This window comes from Staurois parvus, unplaced genomic scaffold (genome assembly GCF_062004578.1).
Source record: "Staurois parvus isolate SC_StPar_1 unplaced genomic scaffold, SC_StPar_1.0 ptg000392l, whole genome shotgun sequence".
Lineage (NCBI taxonomy): Eukaryota > Metazoa > Chordata > Amphibia > Anura > Ranidae > Staurois > Staurois parvus.
This window is the reverse complement of record NW_028318188.1, coordinates 2,949,894-2,974,857: the sequence shown is the minus strand read 5'-3', so window position 1 is coordinate 2,974,857 and position 24,964 is coordinate 2,949,894. Positions and strand designations below refer to the sequence as shown.

The window sequence follows — 24,964 nt, the reverse complement described above, 5'->3', positions numbered from 1 at the left end:
GGGGGCACAGCCCCACTGCATGATGAAAATTTTTTTTAACTGGATTTCTGTTTTAAAAGCTGGAGTTTGACTGTGATGTGTCAGTCAAATTATCTTAATCTGCTAGTGCAACTAACACTTCCCTCTCCGCTGGTTGCTGTCCAAAGATGTCTCCATCCATCCAGACTTGAAACATCCCATAACAGGTTGTATGGCAGGTTCACCAGGTGGAAAAAATGCCCCCCAAAAGAAAAGCTGCAATATATTACATTTCTGGCTTTTTTTTACCACTTTGAAATACATTGTTTTTCAAAGAATTAGTAAGTTTAATTTTAAAGAGCTTTTTTTTGTTTTAAACCCAAAGTTCAAAGAAATTTTGTACGATCTGATGCCTTATAGTGTGTTGTGTTTACAAAATCCACTATATTGGATATAGTCCAGAAACCTCTGAAAGTAGGTTTATAACCAAACCAAGTTAAAGAGTAAAATGAAGGGGCTTTGTAAGCGTAAGAAAAAGGTTATAAGAGAACCTTTGGATTTTTTTTCTGTTAAATAATACTTACCTAGGTAGATGCAGCATCAATCTGATCTGCCCCCCGCCAGCTCTAAGGCTGAGAACTGAGTGATCAAACATTACTGATCGCTCAGTTCTCCCTGACGCTCTGAGCAGAGAGTGTGAATGTGTGAGTGTGAATTTTTTGGGGGTAAAAACCGCAAATGCGGAAAATGCAGCTAATCGCATCAAAATGCCGCTAAACGCGAATGCAAAAACGCTGAAAAACTCATATTTTTAACGAGACTTTACACACCTAACGTTACCAGCGTTCTCAAAACTTCCAGTGTGCATGGAGCCTAACAATTGACAAAGTTTTATTCTTGATGCTCCTTGTTCTTCCTTTCTCAGTAATTTGAAGGACGCCCACTAAATACAAACAAGGCCATTTCTTTCAGAACAGAAAGTGACAAGAAACGTCCCTAATAGGTCACAGATAAAATAAAATTCAAAATGAGGTTCTAAGCCTTAACAACACTACAAAACAACAAAAATAGAAAGTTTGATTGGAATCAACCTAATTACTCGACCTACCACAAACCGAAGGAGGCAGGAATATCCTCTATGTCTATGGAGAAACATATGGGCAAACATACAGACTCCTTGGCCGTTTACTTTCAGAGGACAACATTTCCCATGGTACCTTGCTGCCTGCACGCAATGATTCATGTACTGACTTCTGAAACGCCTCTCAGCACCTCTGTACTTCAGAAGGCAGGCTCTGTGAAATGTGTGACACAGCACTGCCTATTCACAAAGCATAGTAATTACGTGTCACAGGATTCAAAGAGGTAAATGTGCGGGGATCTTCACAAAGTTAGTTTATCAGCTGCAAGATTGTTCAGATTTAATAGGAGTAGGCCTGAAATAATTGAAATACAATGCGGAATTATATGATTTTACATTTGATTTTACATTTTGAATATACTGTATGTTTTAATACATACTGGGGATAACTATGTATGCAAGTAAACAATCACTATAATGACTTATTGTGGAAATCGCTGCCTATGAGAATTCAAGGTACTTTTAAAAGGCTGTTAGGCTCCGTTCACATGTACGCATTTTGAATCGCGGGCAGAATTGATTTCAGAACGCCCTGCTAAAATGTCAAATCGCACATCTAAAACCTAAAAACGTGGCACGATTCTGCCACGTGACAAATCATGCTACTATCACACAGACCAGATTAACGACACTTCTCTGAAAACAATAGTGACTACTGAACGTCAAGTGAGAGGAGCTCTTGAAATGAGTGAGTGAAACAGCATTAGTTTAAAGTGGAGCTCCACCCAAAAGGGGAAGTTCCGCTTTAAGGACTGGTCCCCCCACTGCCCGTAAAGGATTGGCACCTTTGGGGAGCGGGGGGGGGGGGGCCGATACCCAACATTGACAGGTACCAACTCCCACTACGATCGGCTAGGTGATCAGAAGCAGAAGTTGTCCTCCCCGTAGTGTTCTGGGACATATGACAGGTCCCAGAAGACTATGGGACAGTCCACAAAGAGCAACGCTACTCGTGCATGCGCAGTGAGCACCAGGCTGTGAAGCTGAAAGCTGTCACAGCCAGGTGCCCACACTGAAGATGCCATTGTCAGGAACACAGGGCGGCCGGTGAAACGTGGGATCGGTATGGGGGACACCACGGGATCAAGGGACAGGTAAGTGTCCATTTTTTTTAAAAGTCAGCAGCTCCAGTTTTTGTAGCTGCTGACTTTTATTTATTTTTTTATTTTCACTGGAACTCCACTTTAAAGCGTATGAAGCTAACTGACACAGTGTTATATAAAACAATTCTCTACACCACGTCAGTGCAGTTATAGTCATACATTTTTATTAGATTGAAGGGACTTCCAGTAATGCTCCAAGAACCTTCAAACCCAGCATTTTACAAATCTTTTAGGCTTACTATTGCAGAATAGCCCTAATTTTACTTAAACTTAGCAGCCAATGGCTGTGTAAGACCTTTAAATATATTTAGCCCTGGTTCACATTTGTGCAGGCACGGCAATCCATTCATTTGAATGGGCTGCCATGCCTGCGTTTTCCACAAAAAAAAAAAAGTGCATGCAGCCACAGGGAAATCATATGGTATTTTTGTCTATGGGATTTCCCTGCAGTTCCCACATCCGCAGACATTCCTCAGACTGAGATGCAGGGGGGTGCCATTCAGAAATATTGGCACCCTTGTGCATCTTGTAAGAGCAATACAATTTGGCCGAGGGTGGTTGTGGGTGAGGCAACAGATGCAATTCGCACACCCACAACCAGCCTGCATAGTGTAAACCATGGCTTAAGGAGTAAAAAAAAACCCATTCCCCTCTGGGTGATCTATGTACATTTTGAAGATTTTAACAAACTTGGTTGCAGATTCCTACTTTGTTATTCTGAAGAAATAGTTGTTTGTTTGTCTGTGTCCATTTGCAGAGTGAATCTGTATGGAAGTGACTTTAAAATTATCAATCAGCTGATGCTCCTGCAGGGCTCTAATGAGGAAGGTGACAAGCTCTGCATCCCTTTAGATGCGATTTTTCTTTGGGAGTATCTCGCCAAAAATTATGATTTTGTTGCAGGGGATGCTCAACATTTGATTTGTACTTTAGTGCAGATTTCTGGGAAAATCAGTGAGCCAATCACAAAGCAGGAAATTACATTTCTGGGGGCGTTCTGTACACCATTTGTGTACAGAACACCTCCAGTTTGCCATGTTGCATTTTACAGAAAATTACAGTGCAGACTGGGAAGGAAAGGACATTTGTAATGACATTCAATTGTACTATTACTTTTGTCACAACTGTATATGCTAAATTAGTTTTTTTTCCCATTTGCTAATTTTTTCCCCCACGAAAGTGGAGTTACACTTTAACAGCTTCCCCTCAGCCCTATAAGAGAAATACTGCTACAAGGCAGTAGGGGTGCACAAAATCCTACATACATATACATATACACACACACACACACACACATACATACACACGTGATTTTGCAGTTCTGGGTAAGAGGGTAAACAATACAGATCTCTTCCATCAGCTCCTTCACACTGCTTTGTATGACTCTGCATAGCAGAGTCATACAAAGCAGTGTACTTACAGTGAAACAGACAGCCCACGTAGTAAAACAGCACATTGTTAACCCTTTGATCGCCCCACGTTAACCATATTCTGCCCAGTGCCATTAGTACAGTGTCAGGGCTTTTTAGCACTGATCACTGTATTGGTGTCACTGGGGATGTCAGTGACACCAAATCAGTTCCCCCCAGTGTCAGAATGCCCACCGCAGTCTCGCTGTAAGTAGCCGATTGCCACCATTACTAGTAAAGAAATAAATTCCAGTATACCACCATTTGTAAACGCTATAACTTGCACGTAAACCAATTACATTTACACGTATTGGGATTTTTTTTTTAGCAAAGACATGTAGCAGAATACATTTTGGGTTAAATTTATGCCGAAATTTGATTGTAAATTTTTTTACTGGACATGTTTAAATAGCAAGAAGTCCAAATTATTGATTTTTTTCCTCAAAATTGTCAGTCTTTTTTTGTTTATAGCGCAAAAAATAAAAAATGCACAGGTGATCAAATATACCACTGAAAGAAAGCTATTTGTGGGGGGTAAAAAAAAAGTATGTAAATTTAATTTGGGTGCAGCGTTACATGAGCGCACAATTGTCAGTTAAAATAACGCAACGCCGTATCACAAAAAATGGCCTGGTTGGGAAGAGGGGTAAATCCTCTGGAGGGCAAGTGGTTAAGGTGGTATGCTATTTTAATACAGGATTCGTTCACATGTGTGGCAAGGGCCCTTGCTGTGCCTCTAAGAAGCGGTTTATGGTGAAATGCTTTTCAGAAGAGTTTGACAGTTGGTGAGGAGGTAGTATATCACTCAATTTAACCCTGTAAATCGAGTATTGCATGTAGTCGAGACACAACCACAGACTTGCATGGATCGCATTTGGCACCAGTAAAGTCCACTGTTTGCAGCATGCAGCTTAATTTTTACAAGATATGCAGCTGCATATCTGTGTTCAAGTAGGCAAAAAAAAAAACATGGCTCAACCACCTGATTTTACCATCCCCTGGCAGCACGTGTGAACGATGCGCCTGTCACTGGGTTTAGTTAACTAAGCAATTAACTCTTTAAACTGCCACCAGATAGGATTGGCCTAGCACCCATTCACAATATTAGCAATAATAATGAAAAATACACATCTGTATACACAGATTTATCATATTCAGCAGTGCTCTTCAAGAGACAGGGATTCTTTTACAATGCATTAAATGCCTTAGAGACAATTTCAAACACTTTTCAAAATAGGGTTTAATAATGAAAAGGTCAAAATGGTGCAAACAAAATATTTACAGAAAAAAGGGTGTTACAAAGAGACAGCTCCACGAGCAGGGCCCTCACATTCCTTCTGTATTGAAATGTATTGTAATTGTACTGTCTCCTTTATATTGTAAAGCGCTGCACAAAATGTTGGCGCTATATAAATCCTGTATAATAATAATAATAATGCAACAGAAATAAAAAGGAGGAGTTGAAAATTAATACGTGCAAATCCAAGTTTCAGCAGTGTCCAGTGAATAAGAAAAAATGGTACAATGGCTCCCACAAGTCCTGTTAGGTATTCCTTGGTTTGATGTTAAAGCGAGAGCTGGCAAAATGTGGTGGCATTACATTTTTCATTATATCAAGGGGGTGCTGACAGACCAGATGATAAATCATCTGGTCTAAAGGGTGGTTGCTGGGATGTCACCACTTTTATGATCAAGTCCCAAATACAATATATATAACCTTTTTGTGATATAGTAAATTAACAAAATAAATGAAATTAAGAAATCATAAAATATATACCAAGAAATATAAAATATAAATAAAAAAATACAAAACTCCCCAAATCCAAAAGTGTCCAATAATAAATCCCAAAATAAGTCCAAAAACAGTGTCCAACACTGTTTTTGGACTTATTTTTGGATTTATTATTGGACACTTTTGGATTTGGGGAGTTTTGTATTTTTTTATTTATATTTTATATTTCTTGGTATATATTTTATGATTTCTTAATTTCATTTATTTTGTTAATTTACTATATCACAAAAAGGTTATATATATTTTATTACACTTTCTAGGGTGGAAGGTATTAACTTTTTGAGGGGATAAAAAAAAAAAAAAAAAAAAAAAAAAAAAAAAAGGAGGGTACACATTTAATGAGTCCCAAATACAGTTTTCTATAAGTATTAATATCTCTCAATAGCTGCAGGGTACAGTCAGCTACCCTGCATATTTTTTTCCCCAGCATGAAATTAGCTTCGAAATATTCAAATATTGAAATGACAAGTCGCGAATATCTGTTTCTCATAGGAGGGGTGTGGAGGCCTAATCTACTCTGGTACTTCTTAGCATAGGGGTGTTTGGGTTCAGAATACTACCCAATAACTGATGGAGAATATGACTTTATTCGGACTTTACTGTCATAATTTCTGAAGTTATGAAATATAGTGGGATGATAATGGCTTCTACTGAGAGACATATGGGTAGTCTATAGATTTCCAACTAATGTATTTTTACTCTCTAGCCACTGAAGCAGCTAAGAAGGACACTTTTATGGGCCCTGAGAGGTGTATTGGGGGTTAGATTCTGCTAGTCCTATTAACAGAAGGATAAGGGGTGTCTGGCATCAGTTAACAGTTGTGTATTATATAAACTGAAGGAAGGAAGGTGTGGAGAGGGGCAGTTACTATGGCTATGCCGCCATTAGACAAAATGGCGTGATAGACTTGTGACGTGAAGAAAGTGGCTGTTACACACACAGCTATTCAGGTGCCAGGTAGGCATGACCAATACACACATTACTACATAAGATATTGCGTATCAATGTGTGTGTGACCACAACAGTGTGAAGGAGGCTTCAAGGATCATGTTCCCGGCTTCAGAAAGATTTCTGGCACGGTTGATAATTAAATCAGACCATTTCCCCGCTGATAAAAATCACATCACCATGCAGCTCTGCATACTGGTAGGAAATCATCTTTCACTCATCAGTAAACATTTTTTACTTTTACCTACAATTACAGTTTTTTACATTTGCGGTTTGAGTTAGGCACTGACGATGTAACCAGGGTCTCACAGATGCATCCTGAAAAAGGCTAAATCACCAGTGTCTTCCCCTCAGATCATGTGTGCTGTCACAATTATCTAAAGTATGTTTGTAGAGTGTTATTACTAAACATTTCTAAAAGTGAAAATAATCACTCTGAGATTGCAATGCATTAACCTTTGTATCCCTTTTAGGTTTGTGAATATGGACAATGTTGTATGCTGGTGTGTTCTGATCTGGTGTGGAAGTAACCAAAGTGGAGGGTGAAACCACCAAGCTGGACATAACTCATACTTGCAAAGAAAATATCTGGTAAGGTGCATTTTGCCTGCAAGGGATCCAACTTGCCTAGCTTTTTATTCTTCCTTAAGAGTCCATTACATAATTCAGACTACCATAGCCATTATGTTATAGTCTTCTTAACTTCATAAACAAGACATGCAAGTCAATCTGTCAGAAAATGTTTATTAAAACAAAAATGTGTACAGACAGTTAACTGGAAGAGTTTAATTTCTGTAAAGCTTCTTTTTTCCCCCCACAGTTCTTCAAAGTGTATGAATTAGCAGCAGAACTAGGATCATACAGTACTTTTACAATCAACGGTAAGATGTTTATATGGAATGTCTGACGAGGCCAACCTAGGTGATACTGTTTTCAGGTATAGCCTGATAAACCATCCATACTGCAAGTCTGTGACATACAATTCACAGGCATTGTTTTTTCTGAAATCTTCGTTTTAAAAAGGCACAGTAAGAAAAACCAAATCGACATGTACATGTATTGTTGCATTTATGATGATAATGCAACATGATACTCTGAAATCACAGTTGATCTCAATCTCCTTAAAATAAAAAAAAAAATTAAAAAAAAAAGCCCCACACTATAACCATTGGCATTAAATTTTCTTATAGGATAATTGATCAATTAGAACAGCACTCCTCACCAAATAAATCCGTGATGATACAAACCAAAACATGTAAGCATCAATATTAGTGCAAACATGAAAATCAATTGAAATACATTGGTGCAAATACTGAAAAATAATCAAACTCATAAATCACGCATATATGAAAAGTAACTATATAATCAAATAAATCAGTGTTCAAAAATGTCCATAAAAATATATTGTGAAAAAAAATACAAATAATATATATATATATATATATATTCTCCAAAATGTCCTATTGATTTAACTCACCAGAGCTCCATTCTGGTAAAATTATAAACCAGCTTAAAGAGCTTTGTCTCTGGGAGCAACAATCTGCAGAGGCACTCGATGACTATTGCAACTCCTTACTCAGATCTTCATACACTCAAATGGGACCATAAAGGAAAGCAAGAGGAATCTACATAGTGTAAAAACCATCCAGGCATTTTATTACATTAAAAGCTTCAGGAGCGTCTGATGATAAAACGTGTAGGACGGGGCTTAGGAGGTGACGTCACCACGTCAGGGTGAGCTGCAAGTGATAGATCAAGACCGGAGGTAACCAATTGCTGTTTTTATACGGTATATGCTAGTGTTGGCTGTGACACTTTCTATTGTGAGTGTAATCTGAAGCTTTTAATATAATAAAATGCCTGGATGGTTTTACATTATGTAGATTCCTCTTCCTTTCCTTTATGGTCCCAGTTTGAGTGTATGAAGATCCGAGTAAGGAGTTGCAATAGTCAGCGAGTGCCTCTGCAGATCGTTGCTCCCAGAGACAAAGCGCTTCAAGCTGATTTGTAATTTTACCAGCATGAAGCTCTGGTGAGTTCGTTCAATTTGTTCGGTGGTGGATTTCACGTGCTTTTTGGGATTGCACAACACAGAAGGTTTAATAAGACATTTTGGAGAATATATAAATATATTTTTATGGACATTTTTGGACACGGATTTATTTACTTACCAATATTGATTTATATAGTCACTTGGTCACTTTCATATATGCATGATTTAGCAGTTTGAAAATTTTTCAGTATTTTCACAAATGTATTTATGGATTTTCTTTTTTGCACTAATATCGATGCTTACCTTATTTGGTTTGTATCAAAAGATATTTATTTGGTGAGGAGCGCTGTTCTAATTGATCATTTATCCTACAATCACCTTGGTTTCAAGGACTAGATAGCTGCTCCTCTTCTTCTTGTTCATAATTTTATACATTTTTTATTTTCTTTGCATACATCCAGTGGTGCCGTCCATATTTCAGCAATATTATTTATTATTTTTTATTACAGGTACTTATATAGCGCTGTCAATTTACGCAGCGCTTTAATATCTTACATTTTCTTATACCCATCAAGTCAATATGGCGCATTCCTACAGCTTATCCACAGGAAGTACTAAAATGAAGGGATAAATTATCTTTTGGGGTAAGTGGCTAAAAACAGACATAATGGGAGATTATTTTTTAAGGCAGTGGAAAGTACAATTCCAGTGCAAAAAGCTGTAACCCATAATTAAAATTCATATCTTCATGAAGCTGGCCATACTAAAGTAAAATTTGATTGGCCTCCATTGGTCACTGCACTTTACATTAACTTATTAAATAAACAGAGCACATATTGACCCGAGTCAACATTCCAGAGATCATCAAATCTCCGAGTAGTCTACCAGCAGAATGAGCTGGAATACTCTCAGTCTGAGTCCCCTCCATCATCACTCTGCACAACTGCAGCGTTCTCCACCTGCAAAATAGAGAAAGCACATTAGATTGCGTACCATGTCCCTCAACATGACCCAGCAACCTGACTACCCATAACCCCACATCTTTTAACACTGCCATAGTGTGACAAAAGCAATGTTACACAAAGCTGTTAGAGACTCCTGCCAATTTACAAAAAGTTAAAAAAACTGCCACCAAATTACCAATCATGTTGCAGGGTTATTATATAGATCGCTTTCACACATGCACAGAAATGCAGAAGGTGCAAAGAAGGACTTCACTCATTTTAGTGGAATGATGAGCTCCCACGTGGCTATAGAAATGCTGAGATGAACCAGTTGCATAGAAATGAATTAATCCATATGACTCAGAGACCATGGCATCTCTGTGTAATTCTTATTTCTATAAATAAGACAAAACCCAATCCTAAACCAACCCGCAGCCATATGTACTACATCCCACAAAACAGCAACTGGCTTCTACAAAATAGAAAAAGTGAACCTTTTTGTAATCTAGAGATAAGGGTATATTTAATATGCAACATATTGTCTCAACAGCAAGGAATTCCTTTCCAAAAAATGCACACATTACTGAAAAATAACTATTTTAATGAGATTAAGAAAATCTGATTTAAAAAAAAAAAAAAATTATGAGCTAGTTTGTTGGACTACACAGGCAGCTACTAGTAGATATAATTGCACCACTTACCTTATGGTCATTAACATTTTGTTGCTGTGAAGTTGCATCATAGTCATGTATAGATAAAGTTGCAAGCCAGCTTGCCATTGACTTTTCGTCAATTTCTGTTTGGATGATAGTGGGATAGATGTGCTCCTTCTTAAAGGCCTCAATATACTCTTCTTTTTCTGTCCAGTCTAAAGACTCATGAAAGCCGTCATTGCCAAAACGCCGGTTGTATTTCTCGAAGTGAACCCTCTCTAAAACAAGCCCCAGACCAGGAACTTTGGGAATGTCAACTTTTTCTTCTCCCCAGCTGCGTTCCATAATAGAAGGTGCTGCATATCCCTTTACCACTGCAATAACCAACCCAATCATCTTCCGTATCTGATGCATCATGAAGCTTTGGCCTTTTACTTTAATTACAGCCAGTTCCAGACCTCCTTGTTCAAATGGAGGCTCACAGTGCATCTCCATGATGTACCGCTTTGCACTGGGGTCCCAAGGCCCTTTTTGTGATGTGAAATTATGAAAATTGTGAGTTCCCTTGTATAGGGAAAGCAGTTCATTCACTCTGTTCAATGTTTCTTGACTAAGTCGGAAACTTTCATCCTGTGTTTCATGGTCCTTGTGTGCAAATGCAAAAGTAGGTATTGTGTAGGAATAAGTCCGAGCATCACAAGAGTTCTTGGAGTTAAACCGCCCTGTCACCCTCTTTAAACCTTAAAAAAAACAAAAAACAGAATTAGAACAGCAAAACTAATTTTTTTTTAAATTTTATAATCATCTAGTATTTTATTATGGACAAAAAAAAGTGTATACTCATTTTCAAATAATGTACTGATAAGTTGCAATGGTTTAATTTCTTGTGTTTTCACTACCTACATATGCAATGAGGCTTTTCAAAGATATTTATGGACATATAGGAACATTCTGGCTATTCTGCCTCCTAGGTTTACCACTGCGTTACAGAGGACAACAGAAGCGGTAACATCAGGGCTCTATACAATCACACTTACAATTGACTACATGATCCCTCTGTGGTCAGAATAGATTAATTTTCATTTGGTATACAAACATTGGCAAGCTCTTTGATCATCATGTGTACATGCACATGAGTTAATACGATAGCCAGGATCAACTGACATGTGCGCAATGCATCGAAGAGTAATTCCAAGAGAAGCACTACAGCAGTCCCCAAAATCTATGATCTGCTACTGAACACTGTTACATATAAACTTCAAAAATGTGTACGCTGCTTTTTATTAAGTTGTAGGGTGGACCCCTTCCTTTATAGTAGGTGTATTGCCACTGTTTTTTTTTTTATTGGATTAGGGAAGGGTTAAAACCCCTGCCAGTTTACCTTTTGCCATTTGTGTACTGCTTGAAAAATTTATTTTTACTTCCTAACAATAGAAAGTTAGAAGAAACCCCCCCTAAGTAAAGGGAATTCGCAAATTGTCCCTGAAAAACAGATGTCCCCATTTGGAGATTTCTCCTTACCAAAGCTGGCATCAGCTGTGGCCTCAACGTTCACACAGTAGAAACAGAGAATGTGTAAACAGATAACCAGGTGGCAACCCTGCAAACCTGAGAAACAGTTACTAGGTATCAAAACTGGCAATAAGCACACGCAGATTTAGTGTGCCTTCACAGGAAAAAGAAAAACAAACACACATGGGTAACACTGGGTTCAGATAGTAGCCTCACAGAGGTAAGGACAACAGGGAATGTTACCTCGTGAGCAGAAAAAAGAAAGTCTCTGATAGGTTTAAAACACAGGTTCTGAAGGGCATGAGAATCAGATTCAGATACCACTGAGTTACAGGGAACAAACAGGGGGAAATACGCGAGAGACTCCCTTTACACAAGGTCCTAATCAAAGAGTGAGAGGCCAACAGTACTTTGAGAGTAATGAGAGCCAAATGCTGGATTCTTGAGCCACCAAGTCAGAGACAACCTGGAGCCAAATAAATCCGTCTGGACTGACTTCCCTCACAACAGAATGTTGTGCTGTAGAGGTATGGAGTAATACTAGGCAAACAGGACTGCCTTGAAGGAGGCTACCATCCTGGAATGAAGAGTCAAGTTTCTCCAGTGAAAGAAATGCTCTGGCTTGTGCCGTGTCTAGGACCAAACTCAGATACTCAAAAACAATGTGCCAGAGCTGAGAACGCTGATGAGGGATCCCAGTGGAGAAGAAATGGGACCAGTCTGTGCAATACCATTGCACAGAGCAGGTAAGTATAGCATGTTTATTATTTTAGGGGAAAAAACCCCCAAACTTTAAAATTACTTTAACACCCTTCCCAATAGCTGCTGACATCCCTTTAATTGGGCTTCAATGCTGAAGGGGTAAAGGCTGTTATTGCCTTTCACAATGGTCACCACGCACACACACTTATCTGGCTAACCCTCAAGTGCAGGGAAAATGGAAAGGTGAATCATGCATCAAAACGTGTCCATATCACAGTATGCAGAAACTACCTTAAATTCTAGGATATTGGAGAACAGCAATAAGCGTGTCATTTCCAGCACCCATCTGTTTTTAAGTCTAAAAATGTACACTTTTAGGGTTGGACTAGATAAAAATATGCTTTTCCCAACTAGCCATGTAAATGCCAAGTAGCTTCTTGATTTTGAAGACTGCTGCAGCACATACTGCTGGCTTATCCCTTGCTTAAAACACAGTAAACTGTATAAGTCGACTGACAGATTTTCATAGTTTGAGGCGAAAAAATGCAGTCATCTCACAGTTTTCATAAGAAGAGATTGCTCACCCAGCACTCTGATGTGTGAAGGAAGATGACCATTTATTTTCTCTACTGTGTTATCGATCAGCCTAATCTTCAATGACACAACTTGTCCTGCAGCAGAAACTCCCTACAAAAAGAAAAGAGAAGACACTTATGAAACCTGAACTCCACCTTATAATGCCACAATCCTTCCTCTCATCAAACTTAGTCAATACCTTTTATGTTTTCATAGCTTTCAGTTTAAAATGGTTCATTTGGACCAAGCTGGTCCAAACTATTTATCTTCAACAGATGCAGCAGCTGGGAAAACTGTATGTAACCTCAGCTACTGCTGATTGAACGGAAAAAAAAGAATTTGTGGGCTGCCTAAGATTCAGTGTCTCTCCAGATTATATTTATATTTTTATATATATATTTTGGATGTATGGATTGGTGGCAGATTGGCTCATTATTAGCAAGGCTTTCTTTGATCGCTACATAGGTCACAGAAAAAAAGAGGGTATTTTTCTGGCTGTGCAGCGTCAGTCTTTAAGGAAGTGTTAAAAATAGAGGCCTTTTTCAGGGGCTGCCCTACTTCTAAAAATTTATTTAGAAGGTTTTTTGTTTTTGTTTTTTTTTTATTTTTTTTTTATCTGACACATACTTCTTTAAGATACTGATTGGAAACAATTCTTCAGATAATGAAAATAGCACAGAAGCCCCTGCATTGTCCGGTGGCAGTTGCTAAAGGATACAAAGAAATGGGTAAGCATGAAAGCCAGGTGTTTTCCTTCCTTTCTTGCTTGCGAAGCTTAGGCTACGTTCACACTAGCCTTGTTTTCAAGCAGCAGAAAGCCGTTTAGGAAGCGTTTTTACCGCTTCCCAAACGCCTCGGACAATTCTGCCCATTGCAACACATGGTGCTGTTCTAACTGGAGCGGTAGCGTCGCGGCAAAACAGACGCCTCTGGTCAAGTCAGGAGGTGTTGAAGCCTCCTATTCTAGTCTATGGTGCCGCTCCGCAAACGGCCGGCCGGCGTTTGCGGAGCATTTGCGGAGCGGTAACACCATCCAAACTTCATTATAGGCGTTTGTGGGGCGTTTTTAACGCTCGGCAAACGCCTAGCAACCGCCGCTGAACCGCGCATGCGGGGTTTGCCGAGCGTTAAAAAACGATCCGCAAACACCGGACCAACGCTTGTCAAACGCTATAGGGGCATTTGGCAAGAGTTGGTAAAACAGTCAAGTGTGAATGAGGCCTTAAGCAATGAAGGAACTACCCATGAACTGCTGTGTTTCAGCAGTGGGATGGGTACATCCCGTCCTGCTCCGAGAACAAAATTAAGACAGGCTGAGCACTGCTCGGCCATTCACAGGTAGCTTTGTATTCTGTGAATGAATACAAAGTTTCCTCTGATTGGCTGAGGTGGAGAGGCAGAGATCATAACATCATTTGCCCGCTTCTCCACCTCGGCCAGAGGAAACTTTGTATTCATTCATAGGATACAAAGCTCCTTGTGAAAGGCCGAGCAGCACTCGGCCTGACTTGATTTTGTTCCCGGAGTGGGACAGTAAGTTCCCATCCCACTGCTGAAACACAGCACTGCATACTCTACGTAGCGGAGGCTACATACAGTTTTCCCAGCTGCTGCATCTGTTGGTGAAGATAAACAGTTTGGACCAGCTTGGTCCAAATGAACCATTTAAAAACTTTACTGAAAGCTATGAAAAAAATATGTTTTTAATAAACAGGCAGCATTAAGAAAAAAGGAACACAAAAGCCAGGGTAGGCAGAACATAGGATAGAGTGATAAGGGGTTAAGATTTTTACTGCTGTGTTCCCGCTGACGAGATTCACCTTTTTTATTTGTCCTGGAGATCACTGGCACTAAAATGGCAAAATCTGGAGTTGTCTTAAAAACATTAGAGTTATAGAGTTCTATTATAGACTGTAGGAGTTATAGTGTAATTTCTTTGTGTCACTGACTCAGAACAAGTCTTCATATCATTAGCTGGTATTCCTCTGACTATACTAGCTGCATGCTTGCTCCAAGTCAGTAACAGAAAGTATGGACAACAGAGCAAGTAGGCAACAAGCATGTTTAGATTAGCACAGAGGATAGGAAATGAAAGCCAAAAAAAAGATACTCTTAAAGTGTATGTAAACCTTAAATCTGTTTCAGTATGGTGGCATCATGCATCACTTATGCAGTTTTATGAATCAGATTCATGGCTTTTTTTATTATTATTTTTTTTTAATTTATATTATTGTTTTTTAATTTGTTGAAGACAAGAAGTCTACAACAGGAAGTGCTGTTACTGGCATGATCCATTCCTCAGGTGAGATATTTTGCAACAAATTTCTAAAAAAAAACTATTTGCTTAAGGAAATTGGATGTAGTGAGACATGAAGCCCAAATATATTGAAAAATAGAATTTGGGTTTATAATATTAAGACTACTTCTAAAAAAGTTAAAACAAGGAATAATCTGAATCTGATTTGCAGGAGGAAAAAAAAAAACAAAAACAAAAAAAAAAAAAAAAAACAAAAAAAAAAAAAAAAAAAAAACATACAAAAGGACATGATTCCTACAGAATGTTAGAGACTTACAAGTTGTATTGCTGTCACTTTTATTTTACTGAAGAATCAATGAAAAAATTTGTGAAAGAAAAAAATGAAACATGGGGACAGCCACCACCAGAAGAAAGAAATGTATGCCAAGAAAATACATTCTACTATTTAGAATGGGAACAATTATGGGTAGTTCCTTCATTGCTTAAGGGCTCATTCACACTTGACTGTTTTACCAACTCTTGCCAAACGCCCCTATAGCGTTTGACAAGCGTTGGTCCGGTGTTTGCGGATCGTTTTTTAACGCTCGGTAAACCCCGCATGCGCGGTTCAGCGGCGGTTGCTAGGCGTTTGCCGAGCGTTAAAAATGCCCCACAAACGCCTATAATGAAGTTTGGATGGTGTTACCGCCCCGCAAACGCCGGCCGTCCGTTTGCGGAGCGGCACCATAGACTAGAATAGGAGGCTTCAACACCTCCTGACTTGACCAGAGGCGTCTGTTTTGCCGCGCCGCGACGCTACCGCTCCAGTTAGAACAGCACTATGTGTTGCAATGGGCAGAATTGTCCAAGGCGTTTGGGAAGCGGTAAAAACGCTTCCCAAACGCCTTTCTGCTGCTTGAAAACAAGGCTAGTGTGAACGTAGCCTAAGCTTCGCAAGCAAGAAAGGAAGGAAAACACCTGGCTTTCATGCTTACCCATTTCTTTGTATCCTTTAGCAACTGCCACCGAACAATGCAGGGGCTGCTGTGCTATTTTCATTATCTGAAGAATTGTTTCCAATCAGTATCTTAAAGAAGTATGTGTCAGATAAAAAAAATATAAAAAAAAACAAAAAACCTTGTAAATAAATTTTTAGAAGTAGGGCAGCCCCTGAAAAAGGCCTCTATTTTTAACACTTCCTTAAAGACTCTGACGCTGCACAGCCAGAAAAATACCCTCTTTTTTTCTGTGACATCAGGAAAGTAAAAAAATAAATAAATAAAAAATTGATGAATGTGTGGGAGCGAATAACTTAGATTGCATTTCTACCTGAAGATGGGCTTTAACAGAAGTTGCTTGAAAGAAAACAAGAAGGGGGTGATGAAGCCTTGCAACATTCCCAACATCTCACCATGGGACTTGTGCACCTAACAGGCTCAGAAAACTGCAAAGCAGTCTTGTGCTGGACATGAATGTAACAGTACAATTGTCTCAATTAGTCATGCTTTCAAAAAAATGCATCTCACTTAATTAGTGGTTTGATCAATTTCAACAAAAAGGAAGACTTGTCCTGCCAGAAAAGGTTTTTTTTGTAAATGATCTTTTTTCAGCAATTATTCAAACACTTGAATTCACAGCTGTATTGCTACATGGCCAGCATAAGGAAATCAAAACAGGATTATTGTCTTTAAGCTGCAAACAAGATAGATACCCACCACCACCTGTTCTGTGGGACTGGAAAACATTGAACAGGTTTGGTTATGTAAGCCTTTTTTTAAACTCTTTACTTTGTGTTCATAATAGGGATCAGCTATAAGATTAGGGGTTTCATCACTAATAATGAACTGGCAAACCGTGCACAAGTCACAAAGGAAAGGAAAATAATGAGCTTTCCTGTTCACACCCAAATGCTCACCTTGTCTGTGCGTGCACACCTCTGGAAGGACATTTTCTTCATGTGTTCTGCATGATTCTCAGGAATACAGTCAGATAGGACGAGTGCTTGCACAAGTTCATCTTCAATTGTTTTGTACTGTGAAGAACCCACGTTTCGCTGTAATAACACACAATGGGGCAAAAATATGAAAATTATTAACTTTAAGAAAGTGGAAGTTTAGCTTGCTCAAAGAGGAACAACAACACTGCATCTGGGCACCACAATCCCAAAACACTATTTAATTCATTTTAATATGCAAAACAAACCAATCTTTATTTTTCAGAGAAATCGCTTTGATAAAAAAAACAAAAAAAAAAAAAAACACCCCTGGCATTTATGATGATTAATGTAGCATTTTCTTCCTGGAATCCATCAGCTCTTATTTCAGGCATGCAGGCAGGAGGGTGTGCTTAGCTGAGAAAGCACCTCCTCCCCTCCTGAAGATTCTTGGAATGTATGACATTTGCCTAGGCATGGAAACCAGGAAGAAACTGTGAAAATGTAAAAAAAAAAAAAAAAAAAAATGTAAAAACAAGTAAATATGGGACATTTTCCTATTTATTAATGCTAGCAGCAAAAGAATAAAAAAATAGTCAATGCTGAATGAGAAACTAAAGTTCCACTTTAAAAACACTAATCTCCCCTCCTCCTACCTGTACTGTTTGTAAAAGAGATACATGTGTGAATACATTTTCTCGAATCTGATTTCCTCTGGTCACATAATGCAGAAGCAGCGCCTTGCCTCTGTCAGGGAGTACTTGACATTAAGGTTGAATTCCCAGAGCTGTGACGTCACCCACCAGCTTTCATCTCCCCTGCAGCAGCCACTCAGTGACACAAGGGAGTCACTTTTTAAGCAGACATACAGTTGTGACCAAAATTATTCAACCCCCAATGCTGTAAAGGGGTTTAGGGACTATAGTGTACATTTGGAATTGTATTCAGAATCAAATCCTACAAGGACGTTGTAACTACCCAAATGCAACTAAAATGACATCAATTGTTTATGTAATACAGTAGTAAATGGTTCTTATGTGGTTTCTTCATTGCCACAATTATTCAACCCCTTAAAGACTACCACTCTGAAGAACAGAGGTTCATACAGGTGCTTTCCATCAGGTATTGAAAACACCTGTGGATGTCACCGAGCAGCAATCAAGCATAATAAGCACCAATTAGGCAGCTTTAAAATGACTGTGATACTCAGCTCCTTCTAGACATTTACTGGTGTGGTTACAAACATGGTGAAGGCAAGAGAATGGTCCAGGAAGACAAGAGAAGAGGTGATTTCTCTTCACAGGAAGGGCAATGGCTATAAGAAGATTGCAAAGATGTTAAACATACCAAGAGACACCTTAGGAAGCATCATTCGCAAATTCAAGGCAAAGGGCACTGTTGAAACGCTACCTGGTCGTGGCAGAAAGAAGATGCTGACTTCGACTGCTGTGCGCTACCTGAAGCGTAGAGTGGAGAGAAGTCCCCGTGTGACTGCTGAGGAACTGAGAAAAGATTTGTCAGATGTGGGTACAGAAGTTTCAGCCCAGACAATAAGACGCACACTGCGTAATGAAGGCCTCCGTGCCAGAACTCCCAGGCGTACCCCCTTGCTGTCTCCAAAGAATAAGAAGAGTCGACTGCAGTATGCCAAAAGCCATGTGGACAAACCACAAAAGTTGTGGGATAGTGTTCTGTGGACTGATGAAACAAAATTAGAACTGTTTGGGCCCATGGATCAACGCTATGTTTGGAGGAGGAAGAACAAGGCCTATGATGAAAAGAACACCTTGCCTACTGTGAAGCATGGTGGAGGGTCAATCATGCTTTGGGGCTGTTTTGCTTCTGCAGGTACAGGGAAGCTTCAGCGTGTGCAAGGTACCATGAATTCTCTTCAGTACCAGGAGATATTGGATGGAAACGTGATGCAGTCCGTCACACACCTGAGGCTTGGGAGACGTTGGACCTTTCAACAGGACAATGATCCCAAGCATACCTCCAAGTCCACTAGAGCATGGTTGCAGAGGAAAGGCTGGAACATTTTGGAGTGGCCATCGCAGTCACCAGACTTAAATCCGATTGAGAACCTCTGGTGGGACTTAAAGAAAGCAGTTGCAGTGCGCAAGCCTAAGAATGTGACTGAACTGGAGGCCTTTGCCCATGAAGAATGGGCGAAGATACCCGTAGATCGCTGCAAGACACTTGTGTCAAGCTATGCTTCACGTTTAAAAGCTGTTATAACTGTAAAAGGATGCTGTACTAAGTACTAAGATTGAATGTCACTTGGGGGTTGAATAAAACTGATAATGCTGTGAGCACAGAAAAGACATTTGTGGTTATTTCATTATAACTGTTATGTTATATTTGTCTGACCTACAAGTGCCTCTTTAATGTAAATGTAAGCAAGATGACTGAATGATCAAAAGCAATGTCAAACTGGCCAAAACACTCAATTTCAGTGGGGGTTGAATAATTTTGGTCACAACTGTATATTGCTTAAACTTCTGCTTTAATGTAGCCAATGTTATGATTCACATACCTTGCCCCACCATACATTCAGACAGGTGACATCTATGTTTTCATCTGTGATTTACTGTATCTGTAGAACTATCTACATCAGGGGTGTCCAAACTTTTTTCAAAGAGGGCCAGATTGGATGAAGTGAACATGGTGGAGGGCCGAACATTTTTCCAAACATTCTTTGAACCATTAAAATTAAATGCAAATAAATTATTTTATGCCAAGTTACCGTATTTTTCGCCGTATAAGACGCACCTGACCATAAGACGCACCTAGGTTTTAGAGGCAGAAAACAGGAAAAAAAAAATTCTGAACTAATGGACTGCAGACACAGTACAGGAGATGACCAGAGACTGCGGACAGCACAGGGGATGACCAGAGACTGCGGACAGCACAGGGATGACCAGAGACTGCGGACAGCACAGGGATGACCAGAGACTGCGGACAGCACAGGGATGACCAGAGACTGCGGACAGCACAGGGATGACCAGAGACTGCGGACAGCACAGGGATGACCAGAGACTGCGGACAGCACAGGGATGACCAGAGACTGCGGACAGTACAGATGACTGCTGACCTTTGGGGAGGTGGGGAGCGGGTACCTGAATTTGACAGGTACCCGCTCTTACTTCCGCAGTTGTTCTTTGATCTTACCTGTTCCTCGATCCAGCCGCGCGCTGTCTTCCCGGCTTCTGTAATGGCGCTCGGCATGACAGCCGGGTGCCCAGTGCGCATGAGCGAGAAGCACTTGCGCTTTGTGATTGGTCCGACGGCTTCTGGGATCTGTCATGTGTCCCAGGTACCGCCTTACCATTCACAAAAAGCACCGCTTCTTGCGCATGCGCACTTGGCACCCGGCTGTCATGCCCAGCGCCCACACTACAGAAGCCGGGAAGACAGCGCGCCGCTGGATAGAGGAACAGGTAAGGTCCCGCTGCAGAGCTGAGCGGCCGACCCGGTATTCTGACACGGCCGCGGTGGAAATACCGGACCGGCCGCTCCATATTCGCTCCATAAGACACACTGACATGGAGGGTGTATTAAACCGACCCTCGGGCCGTAAATGGCCCACGGGCCGGACTTTGGACATGCCTGATCTACATCTATCCAATGACGCTGAAAAAGTTCATACATGAACAGATGCAGACATCTACGCTGTAATAGTATACTATATATATAGTGTTTTAATGGAAGTAATACAAATTAGGTTTATGAATAGTTTATTACAGCGATAAGACTGCATTTGCTATAGGAACAGGAATTAAAAATCTACTAAAAGAAATAAACACTCAGAAGTAGTAGATTGTCTGGATCAAAGCATGCTAATAGAAGTGTAGAAGGGGCTGTATTTACAGCCTTACAAAGAGAAGTTTCCTACACTCCAGAAGTATATTTTAAAAACTGATTTAGGAAGGAAAGACTTACAGGAAATTAATATTTTATATTAATAAACATTTGTGTTTAAGTAGAAGATAATACACGTATTTGTATGTGCATCACTGCTGTAATTACCTGCATGCCATGGTAACCTTTCCCAGAATATGCCATAAGCAGGACCACTTTTTTCTTGGGATACTTCTTTGCCTGCTCTTCATGATCAGGCTTAAACCTCTTGGCAACATGTCCATTTTCCTCCACAGTCTCGGAATCCTCTTGAAGACTGGAAGCTTTCCTGGTTTCCCCTACACTACTAGCCTGTAATATATTCTCCTCCATTAGGGAAGCCATGAGAAGATCTTACACCGATTACTGCAATAAAGGTGTACAGTAAAACTTGTGAAAACGCTAGCAAGATAAAAGCATTGCTGATTTCTGCTCAAAATGTCCCTATAAGTATCTGTATACCCAAGCAGTGTGTGTTCCAGGTATTCCTCCATGAGTGCATACTGCCCTAAACAATAGTACCATTTGGTGCACCGTCTGGTCACAGCAGCTGTTCAAGGATACGTTTTGCAACATGTTACACCCATATTCAGGGTGTAACCTGTTACCGTAAGCCCACCCCCTGCACCCCCGATGTGACAGCTAGCAGGACATCTTCTGCCCCCGCTAGTTGTTACAATTTTAAAAAATGCGGCTGTGCGGGGCTCTGCCCACATCATTCATTCACAGACTTCTGTGAATGGGAAACTACAAGTCCCGACAGCCTTTGCGGCTGTTGGATTTTCAGTTCTCAATGAACCACCACGATGCTGCTGAGTGCTTTGGTAGTTCATTGATTCTTCCTATCAGAATAAAACTGCCAGCTTGTACAAGGTAATAGCAGACAGATTACACTGACAGTCTACAGGGGACCTGCATGGCTCCAGCAATCCGCTGATCGCTGGTGCAATGCTTTTCAGCCCCCTAAAACAAAAAATAGTAAATGCACATTTTTTACTGGGGGGGAAAAAAAGTGCATTTATTATTTTTTTTATTAAAATAACTTATCCTTTAACCTCTCACAGGCTGCTGCAGTGGGGTTGGTGCCTTCTGCTAGAACCTAAATGCCAGAGTCTCATACACCAGGGCTAAACACTCAGTGTGCATATGTATTTTATTAGTGTGTTTAGCCATGTGCTGGAAATAAGGTTTTAGCTACACTGCCTTTTTTTGTTGGCAACTAAATTGCAACAATTGATTTAGGGCAGCTGTCCATTCCTGACTGCGGTAAGTTGCAATCTGGTGCATGATTCAGCGCATCACATACAGCTCCTGTACTGCCGTACAGTGCCATGTGATCCTGTACAGCACATTGCGATACAATGCAGCATGTCTGCATTTTAACACACCTTTGAGCCGTGTTTCAGTGTGAATGGGACACACAGAGCAAATGTTTTCCATGTATCCTTGCGGTGACAGGTGTTTTAAAATGCAGCAAGTATGAATTAACCCTCGCTAAGGTTCACACCTATGCAGTTTGCGTTTGATCCGTTTCTGCAGTGCTTTTTGCACATGTGCTTTTGATGCGTTTTTTTTTTCCCAACTTGTTGCTGGGCAGATTAAACGTCAAAACCCATCAAAAACGTACACAAAATTAGCTACATGCATTTCTGCAGCGTCTCCACTGAAGTCTATTGAACAAAAAATGCAATGTTTTGCATTTAAAAAAGTCCCGGGTAAAAACGCGATGAACGTGTCCCATAGGAAATCATGTAAAATGGATTGTAGTGCGTTTCTGCAAAAACACAAACCGCTTAGGTGTGAACCTAGACTAAAGAAGTGTTAAATCTTCAAAGTAAACAGTCTGAATGTTCACTTCAATAATCCAAACATGCAGATGAAGTAGGCACCCTATGATGATGAGCTTCGCTCGAAACGCGCCAGCGGGCTACAGCTGGACGTTTAACCACCGCAGGTGGCCATCCTGAATTAAATTTTATATTGTCAGTGTTTTTGCCTTATGCTTTTGCAACACATTTAACCGATCTGTATGCACTTACTTGTGAATAAAATATCCCTACGGTATCACGCTATGTGGTGTCCCTTACTTGGCTCTCTTTATTGAGAGCCTTCACCCGCAGAACCTGCATCCTAAAGGGACCTTCCAATGTGTTACGCACCTGAGTGCCATTCCTGAGACGTGACCAGAAGGTGTATAGGATCCTGACCCTTGTACGTTTAATGATGACCCCGTGCAGCCTAACTGAACAAGCTGAAGCTCAAAGTTGATTGGTTAGTATGCACAGCTGCTCCAGTTTTAGTACATTCCCACTTTCATTGCCAACAATGAAACGCTTGTGTACAATTCTATTAGACTCTGTGGTCAGAAAAAGTCAGAATCCTGGGGGTGGGCAGCGCAGTTACTAAATGGTCAGCACTTCCACCTAGCTGTACTAGGTTGTTGGTTCAAATCCCAACCATGGCACCATCTGCCTAGCGTTTGCATGTTCCCAGTGCCTGCGTGGGTTTCCTCCAGGTAATCCGGTTTCCTCCCACACTCCAAAGACATGCTGGTATGTTAATTGGCTCCTGTCTAAATTGGCCCTAGTAAGTGCATGTATGAATGTAAGCTAAGCTCCTTTCACACGGACCAGACCCGTTTAGCAGATCCACTTGCTCAGTGGGGGGATCTCTCCGCTTAGCAAGTGGATGACAGCTCTGTGTCTCCTCTGCTGCTGCTCACTCTCTTCAATGGACGGTCAGATGAAAACGGACCACCTGTCCATTTTCATCCAACCCGATCCAATGGATAGAAGGGGAATTGGATCCCCATCCGTCCCTTTTTGGCAGATCAGATGCCGCTCCATAGAGGAGAATGGAGGTTCCGATTGGGTCCGTCTGAAAAATGGGCAGGCAGACCCGATTGGAACATCCATGTGAAAAAGCCTTTAGATTGTACACTCCTTGAGGGTTAGGGACTGACAGGAATGTACAATATATATGTAAAGTGCTGATGTATAGAAGTACCTGAAATAAATGCACACAGCATGCAAACTGACAGCACAGTAAGACTGATGACAAGCTCTAACTACATGAAATACAATGTAACATGTAGCAAGTCCAGGGCAAAGTGTCCCCATTCCATGAAGGAAGTGAGAGCAGCAGAGACAGACTGCAGGGCAATGACAACACATACACACAGGGCGCTCTATGGCAGAGGAAATACCTGCACGTGTATTACTACACAAGAAGCCAAATCCTTGTGTGCTGGAGGACCTGCGATGACATCACGATCATGTGACCAAACTCCTCAGCCTCACACAGCGAGTTCACATGGAGCGAAAGGACCTTCCGTGATGCTTCCGTCACGTGACTTGACTGAAGAGTAGGCGGGGCATGTAAGGCTGCCTGAATGAGCTGTTTTTCTTCCCCTTGTTCTCAGAAGTACAAGTTCATAAGAAGGCCGTGTTCTCAGTCCTAGGCAAGCCTCGCCCACACTTCTCATCCTTCCCAAAGGGTGGCCACAAACCTCGGGTTCTCAAAGACCTCAGTATGCATTGAAGCCTGCACACAAGGACTGCGAATGGCTTTGAGTTACATCCGACACTTCCGAGAGTGTCAGAGGTCCACAGCCTGGAGCCTGACCACCCCCTACCATTCTGACATCACCTGGGCACAGGAAGCCTCATGGGAGGTTGTGCTCAGGAGTCGGTGGTTGAGGCTTCCATCTAGCTTAATCCCATCATTCTCTTCCAGCTCGTTTACAGTCTTTTCCATGTCCCCTAGAACTAAACTTGAAGTTTCAGCAGAGCCTCACCCTCCCCTAGACTAAACATGCAGTTCGGGCGGAGCCTCACCCTCCCCTAGACTAAACATGCAGTTCCGGCGGAGCCTCACCCTCCCATAGACTAAACGTGCAGTTCGGGCGGAGCCTCACCCTCCCATAGACTAAACGTGCAGTTCGGGCGGAGCCCCGCCCTCCCATAGACTAAACGTGCAGTTCGGGCGGAGCCCCGCCCTCCCATAGACTAAACGTGCAGTTCGGGCGGAGCCCCGCCCTCCCCTAGACTAAACATGCAGTTCAGGCGGAGCCTCACCCTCCCCTAGACTAAACATGCAGTTCGGGCGGAGCCTCACCCTCCCCTAGACTAAGGCTGGCCATACACTATACAATTTTCTGTCCA

At 41.0% G+C, this 24,964-nt stretch overlaps 1 protein-coding gene across 1 annotated transcript; it reads right to left on the bottom strand.

Moving 5' to 3' along the window:
• Positions 1-8,294: 8,294 nt before the first annotated feature.
• PUS1 (pseudouridine synthase 1) lies at positions 8,295-24,194 on the bottom strand. Its single transcript, XM_089686147.1, has 6 exons — positions 24,007-24,194; positions 20,931-21,167; positions 16,884-17,021; positions 12,741-12,843; positions 9,991-10,682; positions 8,295-9,304 (listed from the first exon to the last, which is right to left on the bottom strand). Exons 2-6 carry the CDS (start codon positions 21,144-21,146, stop codon positions 9,254-9,256), a joined length of 1,200 nt encoding a protein of 399 aa, XP_089542273.1. The 5' UTR covers positions 21,147-21,167; positions 24,007-24,194; the 3' UTR covers positions 8,295-9,253.
• Positions 24,195-24,964: the final 770 nt, after the last annotated feature.